Source organism: Heterocephalus glaber, unplaced genomic scaffold (genome assembly GCF_053883595.1).
Source record: "Heterocephalus glaber isolate CG9 unplaced genomic scaffold, H.glaber_assembly_v1.0 deba00001579, whole genome shotgun sequence".
Taxonomy (NCBI): Eukaryota; Metazoa; Chordata; class Mammalia; order Rodentia; family Bathyergidae; genus Heterocephalus; species Heterocephalus glaber.
The window spans coordinates 3,452,749-3,468,566 of record NW_028258360.1 but is presented as its reverse complement, the minus strand read 5'-3'; the positions used below and the strand labels follow the sequence as shown (position 1 = coordinate 3,468,566).

Here is a 15,818-nt window from a genome sequence, read left to right as displayed (position 1 = left end):
TTATTCCAAGTAAATAAGCAGGATATTGACACTGAAAAAAACACACACACACATGGATTGGGACCACTAGAAGTAAATGTTCTCCATTGCAGTTAACATTTTGGCCCTGTGGTTCATATATCACTATCTTACAAACTGGTTTAAGGTTTCAGTCTCTGGAAAGGTGATAAACTCCAAGCTCCCTGCACCAGCAAATCCTAAGTTAAGGCCCTCACGGGGAGCTCTCACCCTCCATCCTGCTTAGCTAAGCAATCTGCTTACCACTTCCTGAGTTATGAAAACCTTAAAGGTGGTCAACTGCTCTGCGTAAAGATGAGCTCTTTCAGCCAAGAGGAAAAAAAAACTAGTGTCTCAAAACTCATTCTGCCACACATGCAACAAAAACTCAAAGTGCTCTCCTCAATAATTATCAAATGTTGAGATAATTCTCAGAGAAGTAGATGGAATAAATTATGGTTAAATATTTAAACATTTATTGGAATTGAAGCAACTTTCCAGACAATTCAGTATTCCAGAATAATATTCTTCAAGATGTAGTGAGATTTGGGGAGTTCTTAACACATCTGAGAATTGCTGCTCTTTTTACCTACTCAGTGACAGAGAAAGGCATTCTGATGGGTGACTTCCAAATCAACAAGCCTTTCTGTCTGTGGAAATGATCATGCCACAGGAAAATCAAACCCATGTGTGAGTAAACTGTGGTGCCTCGTGACTCTATGGGAATTGACACCCATTGATTTTTGAAATTACACATTGAACTCCAGGATGTTTTTAAACAAGGCTTTCCCACATAATATCATTAGCTTCAGTTACTCTATAATTAGGTTCAATTAACATGCTCCAAGTTCCAGAAGGGTTGACAATAGTGACAATATGTAGTGATTTAATGTATAAAAATTAAAAAGTTAGCCTCCATAGCACTGAATTGCATATCCTAGTCATCTTTATCCCTGTAATGTCTCTTCTTAACAACCCAAGGATTATGTTTCTCTTTAGTAGTTTGTGCTGGCCAAGGTATCTTAAAGAAAATTGGCTGGAAGATTAAATTGTATGAAGAAAGAACAAAAGAAAGAAGCTTCAATCCCTAATCCCTCTTTCTGACTATTGTTGAAATTAGACTTCCTGCAGAGGTCACCTTTGAGGATAAAAGTAGAGTAGTTGGAAAAGAAATGGGATAGTCCTCAAGCTATGCAATAGCAACCTTCACTTCTATCAAATAGGAGGGTATGCCAAGCACAGTGGCACACCTTTAATGGATCACAAGTTCAAGACCAGGATGGGCAACTCAGAAATTTAGTGAGCCCCTGTCTCAAAAATAAAAAATATAAAGAGCTGGGAATGTAACTCAGTGTAAAGTCCCTAGGTTAAAACCTCAGTATGAAAGAGAGAGAGAGAAGAAAGAGAGAGAAGAGAGAGAGGGAGGGAAGATAGGCTAAAATGCGATATCAGTACAATTATAATATTTAATGACTATATGAGCAAAAAGCCAAATACATCTGAAAGCAGCCACCAGACAACTATACCGTGAAGTCTGAGAGAGTTCTTACCAGCACATCATACTGTGTCATTATTTTGAAAATAAAGCTTATACATGGATTGCAAATTCCAAACTGTTCAATGCATTGACAGAAATTAATTCATATGTAAAATTCATATCAAAAAGGTCAAAAAGAAGGTAAACCTGAAGAAAATAGTAGATAATTTATCAACAGGAAAGTAAGTTAAGGCAAAATAATCATTTTTTTCTAATATTTCTACAAGATTAAAATAGGTGTAAAAGTTTTAAAAAGACCTGTTTGAAGATATCAACAAGCTAATGAGATAGAAAATATTGAAAGTGAAAGAGATTTAACAAATCAGAAAATGTTGAAAGAGAAAGAGATTTAACAAATCTCTTTTCCCATGGTTCTTGGAATTCTGGAAGAGAGTAGAGAAAATTGATTGCAAAGCTGGATGCTTTTTAGAGATAGAGGACAAGGATTGGAATCTGGAACATAAGAAAAATAGCCAAGAACTCAGGAAACAAAACAACATAAACAAAAGCCAGTAGTGGGGGGCAGAGGAGGGCAATGGAATCAGATTCCTAGTGGTTTGAGATTCTGGATAATCCATATTGTAAAGGAAATATACTCACTAGGTTCACCAAGACCACAAAGGAAATTAACATTTTTATCACAGAACTGCACAATCTGAAAAATAACAGAAACAAAAGCTATAATAACTAAAATGAGAAAGATATGGATCTTTTTATAGCACAATAAACACAGCCAAATGAAAAGAGAATTGGTAAACTGATACATAGAGCAAAAGAACAGATTCAAACAAAAAAAAGGAAAAAATATAGAAAATATATGAGAGTAGGCAACTCAGCAGGCACAGTGAAAGGTCCTATGGTGCGTGCAATTACTATTTGAGAGCAAAGGGGGCAGAAATAATATTTTTAAAGACTGGCTGATAGCTTGTTAAAATGAGACAAGATATTGAGCAATATATTTTAAATCACTATGAAGCCCAAGCAAGATAAATAAAAACTTATATATGCACATGATATAAAATGCTGAAATCCAAAGACAAAGGAAAAACACTAAAAATAATAAGCAACAAAGGGAAACATAACTTTCAAAGGAGTAACAGTAAGCCCTACAACAAAGATGCAGTGCAATTGAAAAGAAAATGTTACCAAAATCTCAATATGCTGATGTGCAATCCCTGCCAAAACAGAATTTTATACCTGGTTAAACTATCCAACCAGAATGAAAATGACAAACCACAACTGAAAAAATTTTGCTGCTAGAAACACCTCCTTTAAAAAGGAAAAAAAGGCTAAGAAAAATAATCTCAGAAGAATGCTCAAAAATGAAGAAGAAAAGAGCAACAAAATAGTAAGTATGTAGATCAGTAAGTATGTAGATAAATGTAATGAATAATGACTTGCAGATGAAAATATTTTATTTATTTCAGACATGCAAAATTCACAACAGCAACAGCATATATTAGGAGGGGTTACTTGCATTATCTAGAAATAAGATTACCAAAAACTTGGCTTGATAACTTTGGAATTCATGCTGTAATTTCTGATATAATCATCAAAATAATCATAGTAGTGTTTAAAATAGTCTAACACACAAAGGAAGTATAATTACAGGGAAAAACACAAAGCAAGCAAGAAAAATGGAATGTCAAAAATGTCTTAAAATAAAAAGCATTTGGGAAAATTAAACTGAAAATGTAGTAAGGTACATAAATACAAATGAAATGTGAATTTTTAAAATAAATGAACTCTATGTTGATACAAGAATGACATCTAAATATGAAAGAAGCAAAATGCCATATTAGCACTAAATCTATTACAGTCATATTAAAAACTAATAAAATTTAAATTAAGATAAAAAACATTACAAAAGATGGATACAGTTGTGATAATGAAAGTTTCAAATCTTTAAGAAGACACAATTCAAAATCTCTATACATTTAAGAGCACAGCCCAAAATATATAAAACCAGAATTGCAGAACAGTAAATTCTACATAATTGGTAATTAGTATATACTGTAAATAAAACTTGTGTCAAATAAATTAAAATAGAACTTAGAAAATATTTTGAATTGGATGATATTAAAAATACAACATATCAATATATGGAATATAACTAAAGCAATTCAGAGTCAAAACACATCTATTAGAGGAAGAGAAGAAAATTATGAAATTGAGAAGTTATATATTCATCTCAAGAGGTGAAGAAAAGCAGAGGCACATGAAAAATGTTCAACATTTTAATCATCAGTAATATGCAAATCAAAACCCTGTTGAGATATCATCTCACCCCCAGTTACAATGGCTACTACCAAAAAGACAAAGATAACAAGAAGCATGGATGTGAAAAGATGAGAACCCTCATACACTGTTGGTGGGGATGTAAATTAGTGCAATCATTAAGGAAATAGTACGAAAGGTCCTTAAAAGACTGAAAATAGAGCTACCATGTAATCCAGCAATCCTACTCTTGGATATATTTCCAAAGGCTATATATCAAGGAGATATCAACATCCCCATGCTTATTGAGGCACTATTCCCATAGCCAATGTATGAAGTCAACTAAAATGTCCACCAAAAGATGAATCCATAAAGAGAATTCCACAGATAGACAGATAGATATTATATTCAGCCATAAATAGAGCAGAATTCTGCTATTTATAAAAATATGGATGAGCCCAGAAAACTTATATTACAGAAATAAACCAGACACAGAAAAACAAATACTACATGATCTCATAGATAGGTGGAATCTGAAAAAATTGATCTTACAGAACTGGAGAGTAGAACGGTGTTTACCAGAGGCTGGGATGGATAGTGGAAAGGGGGAAAAAAAGGAAATATGGTTAAAGAATATATAGTTACAGACAGAGAGAAGTAAATTATTTCAGGGGGTCTACTGTGCAACAGGTTGTCAATAGTTAATGACAATATATTTTACTCTTGAAAAATGCAAAGAAAGTGGGTGTTATGCTCTTACCAAAAAAATTGATAAATGTGTGAGGTAATACAAAATTATTAGCTAATTAAATAACAACCCATGTTGGACACAATAAAATCACACAATATTATTTGTCAATTTAAACAATAAATAAAATTTTTAAAGTAAAAACAAATAAAGTGCCTCTGGTATATATTAATACTGTCTCAAACTATGTTGAGATTTGTCAAAGTCTAATTTTTTAAACAGAAGTTTCAATTTTCTCTAAATTATTTTTAAATTTTTGGTATATATTGCACAAAAAGAAGAGTGCATTAAAATTATACTCTTCACTGATTTTTCACAAAATAAACATTTTTCAATTAGCAATAGTCATGCCTCAGATAAATCTCATTGGCTATGATACTACCACTGTGCAAAGCTACAAAGTGAACATTTTTATAAGCACTACTTGGGTTAAGAAACAGAACCTCACCTTTTGTGGCCCATCCCAACCACTGCTCCCTCTCTGTGCAAAGTTGACATGATTTTCAAGGCAGCCACTTTCTTTTCCTTAAAAATGTTAGCACCTACACACACCTCCCTAATGAGTGTAGTGTAGTTCAAACTCTTGTTTTGAATTTTAAATAAATGGACTCATTTATGCTGGCCCTGGTGATGCAGAGTTGTTCATGATAAACTCATCCTCCTGCAGAGATCAGTGATAAATTCTGGCCACTTCAAAAAGACCAAAAACGGAAGAACCCAAGAGGAATCTGGGAGGAATCCAAGAGGAATCTCTTTTAAAAGTGAATCACTCTGGGTGAGGTCTGTAATTACCAAAATCCTTCTTGGAAGATAATCATTGGTCCGTGCAAAATGGTATGGAGGAATTAAAGTAGAAAGCTACAGACTTGAGGTCTGACAGGAGACTTTGGGATGGCTAGAACATCTAAAAATAAAGGAAGAAATTCTAGGAAGAAGGACCATCTGGAGATATCCCCCAATTCCACATATGATCTCCTTTCAAAGCATTGGTTGAGCCCTAAGAATTTCACACACAAGGGACAAAAAGGAAAAGCTGGATGGATGAAAGCTGGTCACAGATTTCATTCTTGCCCATCAACGGTGAAACAAAGTTCAGATTTGAGCTCTGGAGGGAGTTAGTAAATACCTTGGGCTTCCCATAAAAACCTAAGAAGGGGCACGCCTCAGGAATGTTTATGTCTCCAGACTAAGAAACCAGCCATAAGACTAAATGAAAAAACCAAGAAATTTGCCCTTTCAAAATGAAAAATCAAGGCCATACAAGGTTGATGTAGTAAGCCCGTAACTTACCTGCCTGCCAGGACAATCCGCACTTTTCAGATAAGAGTCATAACTAGAGTCTCTGGACATGTGAAGAAAAAGGAAAATGGGGCCCATTGCCAAGAGGAGAAGTAGCCAGGTAGAGAAATAGATTACAAAATGTGACAATTTGCTTCAAAAATGTCACAGTCCAGCATCTTTCTGTGTTCTCCAAAAAAAAAAAAAAAAAATCACTGTAAAAGAGAGCTGACACACCTAATTTAAAGTTAAAAATTGCTGAGCCGGGGATTTAGCTCAGTGGTTTCGCCGCCTGCTGCACAAATGCAAGGACATGAGTTCGATCCCTGGTACCAAAAAAAAACGAATTGCAATAATAGTGTTAAAGGCAAGAAAAAGAAGATTCTAGATTCTGTTGTAGCCAGGTTTCTAAGCCTGTCTTCCAACCACAATCCATTCTCCCACAGTAGTAAGGAGTCAATATCCTAAAATTGATTACTAATATTTCAAATAGGGAACCTCGATGCTGACATAATATCCTTATGTATTTTTCATATTCAGACATTTTTAGTCAATGGAAAGAATGAACAAGAAAACATGGGCTGCTTGGGTCTGTGATAATGTGTGTACTTTACCACACATAGAATACACCCACCCCAATACCAGGAGGGGTAAACACTATAATTAAGGTGACTGTACAGCAAAATCTGAAAAGTAAACAGAATTTCCCTGTCAAACACACAGCTCTAGAGAACTTCTCTTGTGCATTTAGGGTCACATAAAAAGAAAATTAATAGAATGCAATCAGATCTAAAACTTTCACATAATGAATTAAAGAAAAACCAGATGAGTTAGTAAAAAGTTCAAGAAAAATTTTAAGAGTTCTATAAGAAGAAACAGAAGATATCGATTCCTGGATTTCCATATTTAAACATGAATAGATAAGATCGAATCAGATACTAAATGCTCAGAAGTGAGAAGAAACCACCAGGCCTGTGTTAGGCATTGTCATGGACTGAATTGGGTCCCTAAAATCATCAGCATTGAAGTCCTTATATTCACTAGCTCAAAATCTGACTGTATTTAGACAGGGTCTTTAAAGACATCATTAAACTAAAAAGCAGTCATTCGCATGGTCCCCAACCCAGTCTGGTTGGTACCCTCGTAAGAAGAGGAAGGGTCTACAGAGTCGACATGCACAGGCAAAAGCCAATGTGAGGACACGGGGCAGTGCCATTGCAAGCCAAAGACAAGGGTCTCAAGAGAATCCAGTCTGACTGACTTCTGGGTCATGAACTTCGAAGCTCCAGAACTGTGAGAAATAAGCTTCTGGTCAGCTACACAGTCCATGGTATTCCTTATGGAAACCCTAGAGCACTCTTGTAGACGATGTATGATTTATTGGGGAGGTTATGACCCTGAGCTTTGTTTGAGGGATCCACATAAAGTTGCATGTACTGGTCAGAGGTTCAGTGACCTGTGAGCCTCCTCCCATGTGTCTGGGTGTGGTGGACACAACCAGCTCTCAAGGTGGGGGCCAAGAAGGGTGGGGAGAGTTGCTGAGCAAGAGTCTCTCATAAATTGCTGTCACCAGCAATTCTGACTGGACAAGCAGGGAGGAGAAGTGGGGATAACTTACGTGATCAGAACAGAGGAAAATTGCATCCACGCATCAGACACTACACAGTTCACACACGCTGGGCCCAGGTCTGGTCGAGTATGAGCAGGAAGTGATGTTAGCATTCATCTATCCGGCCTGTGCTTTCTAGCTGACTTTTTTCTAATGTCAAAGATAGAAACAAGTAAGAGAATACCCTTCCCCTAAAGCAGTGGTGGAGAACCTATGGCGTGCATGCAGCAGCAGGCATGCAGAGCCCTCTGTGTCTGCATCGGAGCCAAATTGCCCCAGCAGCTGAGCATCGGATATTCAGTTTTAATTGCACTGTTGGCACTTCATGATAAATAAGTGGGTTTTAGATTGCTGCTTGGGCACTCCTCTCTAAAAGGTCTTCCATCACTTCCCTAAAGGAACTCATATGAGTGATATTATGGGTTGAATTTTGTCTCCCAGAATGTATATGTTGAAGTTCTAACTCTTAGTACCTCACAAAGTCATTATTGAAAAACAAGGTCTTTATGGGTGACCAAGCTGAGGTCATTAATGTGGGGCCTAATGCAATCAGGCCGTGTCCTTTACAAAGGGGAAATCTAGATACAGGGAGAAAACTATGTGGGAGTGAAAACAGAGATCAGGGAAATGCTTCCACAAGCCAAGGAACGAAGAGCCCCTGTCAACCAGCTAGGAGAAAGGCCAGGAGTCTCATCACAGCCCTCAGAAGGAATGAAATCCAAAGCCGCTTTCATCTTGGACTTCTGGACTCCATATCTGGTAGACCCTAAATTGCTTCGGTCGTACTTGGTGAACAGCAGCCCCAGGCAACTAACACAGATGGAAACTGACAATAAATAAACCAATGTACAGTAGACTCCTACCCATGAGTAATAAAGACTTTAACAAAAAGATGAGCAGGATTCAAGGAGGGGGCAGGAGGGCTTTATAACAGGGTCATCAGGAAAGGACTCTCTGAGGAATTGTATTTGAAGCAGACTTAAATGAAGTGAGGGAATTAATGCCCCTAAGATCAAATGGGAAAGTATTCTGGGTAAAGTAGCAGAAAGCACAAAATCCTGAGGGAGAAATGACCTCATTTTATTCAGGAGCATTGAGAATACCAGAGAAGCTGTCACAAGGAAAAGGCACAGAGCAGACAGTTTAGGGCCTTTGACCACATAGTGGCTTGGGTTTTATCCTGTGTGTAATGGGAACATGTGAGAGCATTTCAGTTGAGATTGGCATAAACTAATGATTAATTTTAGTTTTAGTTTTGTGTCAGTCAGCTTTCTGTTACTGTGACAATAACTGACATAATCAGTTTATAAAGAGGCTGTGAGTTGATTTGGGCTCACAGTTTTAGAGGTATCAGTATGTCATCAGTTGGCTCCATTGCTCTTTGGCCAGTGGCAGAGCAGCACATCATAGTGGGGAGTAGATGGCAGGGCAAAACCACTCACTATGTGGCTTGCCGGCAAGACAGAGGAGAAGAAAGGTCTGTATTCCCCTGTCTTCTCAAGGGTCAACCCACAGCTATGTGTGTGCTTCATCTTTTAAAGCTTCCATTATCTCTCAAAAGTGCTATGACCATTAATCCTGATTTTTCAACTCATTGGATTAAGACTCATACAATATTAGCACCACTCTGCTGGATATGTCTAGGTGAGTCAGGGAGCTGCAGTCTTGGGGACTGTCTGTAGTTCCTGACCTGCTCCTCTCTGGCATTGCTCACCTGATCTACTCCCCGGCTGCCATGAGCAAAGGAGCTTTGCTCTCCCAAGTCCTTCCACTATGATGTTCCTGCTTTGGAGCCAACTTACTATAGACGGAATTCCCCCAAACTGTGAGCTAAATAAAACCTTTCTTCATATAAATTGTGAGTGTCAGGTTTTTGTTTCAGCATCAGGAAACCTGATGAATATTTTAAGTGTCAGCCTAGAGACACAAGTGCTTTTGGGGGACACTCAAGATCCTATTTGTAACAAGTTGTTTGGTGTTGTTGGGGTTTTTTTTATTAAAGATCATTTGGTGGAGAAGAGACCATGGTGGAGGAAGGTGGAAGACAGGAAGCTATGACTGCTATTCAGAAGACATACATGGGGACTGGAGTTGAAAGGTAATGAGGTGATAGAGGGAATGCACTGGAGACATTCTGCAATAGGCTTGGTGAAGGAGGTAGTAGGGTGTTACAGTTTATAGCTGCATGACACCCCACACACACCAAAGCCTTATGTACTCGTGGGTGGTGGGGCTTTGGGGAAGAGACTGGATCATGGGGATGTGATACTCATTAATGGATTAGTTCACTGATGAGTTTATAGATAAATATTATGTTGGGAGGTGAAGCCTGGTCTGAGAAAGTGGGTCAGCAGAAGGGTGGCCTCTTTCCTCCTTTGTTCTCTCTCTGCTCCCCACTGCTATGCCATGAGCTCTTTCTCTCTGGCGCGCCCCTTTGCCATGTTGTCTTTCCTTGGTTCCAGCCAACTATGGACTGAAACCTCTACAAACTGTGTGGCAAATAGACCTTTCCTCCTATAACTTGTAGGTGTTGGGTATTGAGTCTCAGTGATAGGGACATAGGAGATGAGAAAAGGTAATAGAGATCCTGACTCCAGGGACAAAACTTCAGATGTGAGGAAGGAGAGTTGAGTGTCTCAAAAAGTTCCTGCTCAGTGGAGTGGGTCAGGGTAAACAGTAGAGGTGCTACTGAACTAACTCCCACAATCAGCCACAAGTCATATGAGAGTAGTGTTTTCTGAGATACAGCCATCAAAGTTTCTGTCATCTTTGCTGCTGGGCCATGAGAAGAAGTGGCAGTGTGGGGTAGATTTCACACACTAAATAGAAATGAATGCTCTGCTCAGCTCTCAGCTCATGGGTCAATAGGAAAGGAGACGAGCATGATTCAGTCATACAATGTTTATTGGATAACCTTGTGACTAGAACAACCCAAGATCAAGGTATCATCAAGTTTGAGGTCTTCACAAGAGTTGGCTTGCAGGCGAGGACCTTCCCACTGTTCTCACATGTTCTTTCCAATGTGGGTAGCGTATGGGCTATCCTGGTGGCCTTCACTATATCCAAATTTTCTCTCCTTATGTGGACACAACCCTAATAGTCTTATTATAATGCAATCACTTCTTGAAAGATCTTATCTCCAAATACAGTCTCAGCCTGATGTGCTACAGGTTAGGGCTTCAATACATGAATTCACAGGAACACAATTAACCCATAACAGGAGTAAGTCTTATAAACACATAAGAAAAACTTATCTGAATAGTTTGAAATTCACCACAGATCAGTAACATACAGCTTGTACTGAGTTATGTTACATAACAAAAGTCCCCAAGATCTGAATGGATTGTGGCACAAATTCATGTTGACCATGGCCAACTGTGGCTGTGTTCCATGTGTCCTCTCATTCTCATTCTGGAACCAGATGAAGGAGCAGATTTAGTTGTCATTCCCATGGCAAATGGAAGAGTGTGGAAAACGTGACACAAACATGCAAGGATTCTAAGAGTCTCAATTTGGAGGGGCCCATCATCATCACTGTTATTTGCTTCGTCAAAGCAGTTCCCCTAACCTGAAATCTACTCTTTAAGACTAGCTATGTTTCTTCATCAGAGAAGTGTTGTGAGTTCATTTCAATGGGTGTGGCTGTAGAATCTCACTACAAGGAAGCAGAAAGCTATGAACTGTGAGCAGTAATAAAATCTATCATAAGTTAGGTCCTAGCTTTCCAAAAATTTACTACTTATCCTGGTTCTAAGTGCAAAGTCAAAAATGTAAGCAACAAAACTTTTGTCACATTTCCAAGATAGTCAGGAAATATTAGCAAAATATATGAGTTAATTTTCAACTGTAAGATTCTTTGTTACTAAGGAGACAGAAAGCACACAGAGATTGCCGTCTACCAAGAGGATTTGTTTGAAGGTTTGGCTAGGATTAATTAAACAAAAGTGGTTTATTATAACTTCACAGAGCTTGATGATTTTAGACATTTATAAAATATTTAATTGATAATAACAACAAAGTGACTAAGAGATAGGTTAGAGCGACCTGGTGAGGAGAGTCAATTGTTGTTAAAATGATGAGGGCAATCTTCAACTCTTTCTCACCTCCTAGCTCTTACCCCACCATGTGCTTACCACTCACTGCTGCACCTGTCTTATTCTCCCCAGTCTTCTCAGGTCTGGTGCTGCCTCTTGTCTGCTTAGACCTAGACGTAATTTTGCCCAGTATGTTATGATCAACAGTGTCTTATTCCTCGTTATTCTACATTAAAAGATAGCATATTGTACACCTTTCAGCTTCTACTCTCCCATATTTCAAAGCCAATGATTATTCAGACTTCTAACACCATAGATCGGGTTTGTCTAATGGTGTGATTGCTTTTATTTTGTCTGTTTTATTTCACTCAACATGAGATGTATGGTAATAGATCACTGACCCCAATTGACATTTAGGAGCCCACTATGATGGTCAATTCTGATTGTCAATTTGACTGGATTAAGAGATGCCTACCAGGTTAGTAAAGAACATTGCCAGAAGTGTCTGGGTGGAACCCTTCTCCACTGCTGGTGGGAGTGCAGACTGGCGCAACCACTGTGGAAATCAGTATGGAGATACCTCAAAGAACTAGGGCTAGAGGTCCCATTTGACCCAGCTATTCCCCTGCTGGGTATCTTCCCCAAAGAATTAAAAGAATCATACCACAGTGATATTATGCACACCCCTGTTTATAGCTGCACAGTTTGTAAACAGCCCAAGTGCCCATCAACTGGAAACTGGATAAAGAAGATGTGGGTTTTTTATAAAATGGAGTGCTACTCAGCCATAAAGAACAAGAAACTAGAGACATATATAGCTAAATGGATGCATGTTGAGGCCATACTCTTAAGCGAAATAAATAGGACACACATGTGTAAAAACCGAATAGTTTCTCTAGTGTGAGAAACTGAAAATGTAAATAAGGATTAAAATGAATAACTGATAGTTTGAAATAGGAAGAAAAGGTCTAAAGGGGTAGGGGAAGTGGGAGGGGAAGGGGAAAGGAAAGAAGGGAAAGGAAAAGTTATGGGAAAAGGAAAAAATGTAAACAAAGTCTTTGTAAATAGGGAAGGGGGGGAGGGAGGGCAGGGAATGGGGAAAAAATAAGAACCAAGATACATCATGTACAGGTACAAGCACCCAATGATAAATGTAAATGTACTGTATACCTAAAATGTACCAATAAAAGAATTTAAGCAACAAAAGAAAAAGAAAAAAAGAAGTGTCTGGGTGGGTCATGGGGTTGTTGACTATATCTGGTCTCTGGTCCCTTTCTATCTGAGACTCTTCCCCTATTATTCTCTGCTTCCTAACAACCATGAACTAAGCAGCTTCACTCTGCCAAATATTTCTGCCATGTTGTTTCTACATTGGAGCCAAGCAATTATGGACTGAACCCTCTGAAACCATTAACTCTATCCTCTCCTCCTTTAGGTTGTGGGTGTCAAATAGTTTGTCCCACTGACAGGATAGCTGGCCAGTGCATCCACTATGTGAATATAGCACAATATATTTAGTTATTCTACCTAGGCTAAATATCTGAATATTTTCCATTTTGGAGCTATGATCAATGGAGCTACTGTGAATATTCTAATTCATGTTTGCGGGAAACTAAATTTATAGATTTCATAAGATCAACATCTAGGACTGTAATGAATGGGTCATTAGACATGTGCAAATTTAGTCTTTTTCCAAAGTGGTTGTACCATTCTCCAGACAAGATTTACATTCATCCATTAAAGGCTTAACAGTCTGCACAATATTTTCAAAAGAACATGACTAAAATCTAAGTTTCTCCTGATGCCTAGCCTGGAGCTTTTTTCCATTCAGTAAGTTCTGATCCTTCTTTCCATCCTCCCTCTCCTCAATATTACCTGCCTTTACCCTATAGCTCCTAGCTAGGCATACATGAGCCATCCTCCCTCAGGTAATTTTTATTTTAAAGTGGGTTACAGGAGACTCCAAATAATTTTAATTGTGAGACTTTCAGGTTTCATAAAAGATCAGTCTGTCAGAAGAAATTGGAAAGAAGAGAGATAATGTCAGTCACAGAAAAGTGTACAGCAGAATTATTCAAATCCCAGATGGCTGTGGATCTGAATAAGCCAACCCTGATGAAATACAACAGAAGATAGAAAGCTCATCTTCTATCACGTGAACTTCAGGGCAAATACATTGGTCACCATTAAGCACTGACTTCTCCAAACTGACACATGGAAGCCAATAGGAAGCCTCAGAAGTCAGATTAAACCCTTGTGTGTCTTACCCACAAGGCCAGGAATCTGCTTCTGGTTTCTTGAGGTGTCTGAGCTCAAAGCGTGAAGAATCTGAACAGGAAAGATTAAGAAAGTTGACAAGAGGAAACCAAACCCCAACTTCCTGATAGCATCCCAACTGTTCCTGGATTCTGTATCATAAATAGAGCAAATGATTTTTATGTGTTTAGATTATTTTCAATGCCTGGATTTGAATTTAGCTGAAGTTAAGGGTACTAATTAATTGTGAATCACTCCAATTCTTGAGTATAAGGCCTCTTGAGCTTAATGTGCAAATTTATGTAAAAATAATGTGAAAATTAGAAATGCATTGGCACATTTTTTTAACCAGAACTGTAGCACTCTGTCTCATCAAGCCGACTGCTCATTTACAGGTTGTCTATATGCAAAGCATTCTGCCCCTGGGAGCCTAAAATCTCCTTAGCAAGTCATCTGAAATTTGAGAAGAGCTTTGTTCTGAACCTGCTTCCTGTTCTCTTCACTTTCTCTTCTCTTCTTCCAGCACTGTGAGCAAGAAAGCTACGTCTGGATCACACTTGGGCATCTCAGTCAACAAGCGAAAACCGAACCTTGAGGCTCACCTGGCCGACCCACCTCAGCTCAGAGGCAGATGACTGAATATTCCTTCCAGTCTTGGGCCTTTTCAGTGTAAGAGAACTTTGCAAATCCCAATCCTCCCAGCCTGCAGGATTCCCATGTCCTTTGCAGACAAGACTTGCTCAAGGAAAGGGGCTACTTGCTCCTAGATCCTGGGCTACTTCTCTGACTTTTACCTAAATTTGAAAAGTAAGGCAGAGTGATGGAAACTGATAACCCTGCTCAGAGTCATCAGCTTCACCCTACCTGGGGAAAAGAGCCAGCGCTCACAGATACTCATATGCAGCAGCAGGGGGAGTAGTCGGCTCACCTGCCCAGCGGCCTGCAGGCAGCTGTCGAGGAAGTGAGCCAGTCAGTGCTGGAGATGCTGGGAGAGACCAGCAGGGCAGGGTCAGTCATTCCACACCCAGGACTGAGAGAGAAATCAGCGCTACCTTAAGGAAAGGTTCCAAATAGCTCAATCTGAGACTAAAGAAACATCATCCCCAGGCCCCCAGCCACTGGGCTGTGACTCTACTAACTCCTATGCCCTGTAGCCCACTTGATGACCATACCTCAGGTTGATTCACATGATAGGAAGGTTTATCTACTCACAACGAGTGGGTCTGCACAGGCTGTTTCTGGAGGCCAGGCTGGGGAGGCCAACTGTTGTCACATAGATAGTCTATGGCTTGGATATTCACAGTGAGGTTCCCAGATCAGCAGGGTCACCACTGACTGTGAGCTTGTTAGAAAATAAAGCCCACCCCAGCCTCCCTGAATCAGAAGCTGCATTTTAAAAAGATTCGGGGATGCTGAGTTCTGGGCAGCTCATTCTAAAGTTTGACTTCAAATCTCTACCAAGTCAAACCAACCATTAGCTCCCCAAAGGTGGAAGGATGAGTTCCAACGTTCCTAGTCCTCAACTGGGGGCCTTGCAAGAACCACTTCTTTGCCTTAACCCCCCCTCTGGTTCTCATCTCAAATGAGGATGATGATCCTACTTAATCTAAGATGAATAACTGGAAGGATAAGTTCAAATTTGTCTTACAAAGTATGAATCACAATTGAAATAGTATTCACCTGTATTTCTGTGCCTGACTCAATATTGTGTCCTGACTCAATAACTGGGTTATAAACACCAGACAGCATGACAATCTCTGGACTTTTTTGTTATGTTCCCTGTATACCTAAGTACAGCGTTCCACCCATAATGAGGGAGACTTTTGACATGAATAACAATCCATCTCTCTTGGTGTTCCTTCCTGCCATAAAATTTTTCTAATTCCTATTCCTGACTCTAAGCACAAAAAGATCCTGTCACTTTGACCTAATCCTCTGAGGTTCATCCCTCTAAATAATTGTATTGTCTCTAGCTGTAAAGCACTTTGTTGCTATGGGAATGCTTGCAAAATTGCATGTGTAAGAAATTGAGGGTGGTTCTAGAAATCAGGCTTCTTCCCACCAGAAATCAGTCTGTCTTCCCCAAGTGTCCCTGCCCCATAGGTTCATAGCAAAGCCTTAGAAGTTTCTCAAACTTGCAGA

The 15,818-nt window shown here is 39.1% G+C and overlaps 1 protein-coding gene and 1 pseudogene across 35 annotated transcripts in view; both read right to left on the bottom strand.

Annotated features, from left to right (window-relative positions):
- Nucleotides 1-15,818, bottom strand: part of LOC101726456 (uncharacterized) — a 139,156-nt gene that overhangs the window by 119,534 nt on the left and 3,804 nt on the right. For 17 of the 35 annotated variants that reach the window (XR_015443802.1, XR_015443796.1, XM_087193104.1 and 14 more), the window contains exon 2: nucleotides 2,135-2,189. The exons of 14 other annotated variants lie outside the window; for them this stretch is intronic. Coding sequence is in view for 15 of the 21 variants with exons in the window: in XM_087193104.1 (XP_087049230.1) it covers nucleotides 2,135-2,189 (55 nt within the window). In the remaining 6 variants the exon portion in view is untranslated. Of the gene's footprint in view, nucleotides 1-2,134; nucleotides 2,190-7,395; nucleotides 7,537-15,818 lie in introns of all 35 variants that reach the window. 4 more of the 35 variants (XR_015443799.1, XR_015443787.1, XR_015443793.1 and 1 more) reach the window with 1 other exon arrangement.
- On the bottom strand, nucleotides 4,768-4,895 carry LOC147823463 (U4 spliceosomal RNA; annotated as a pseudogene).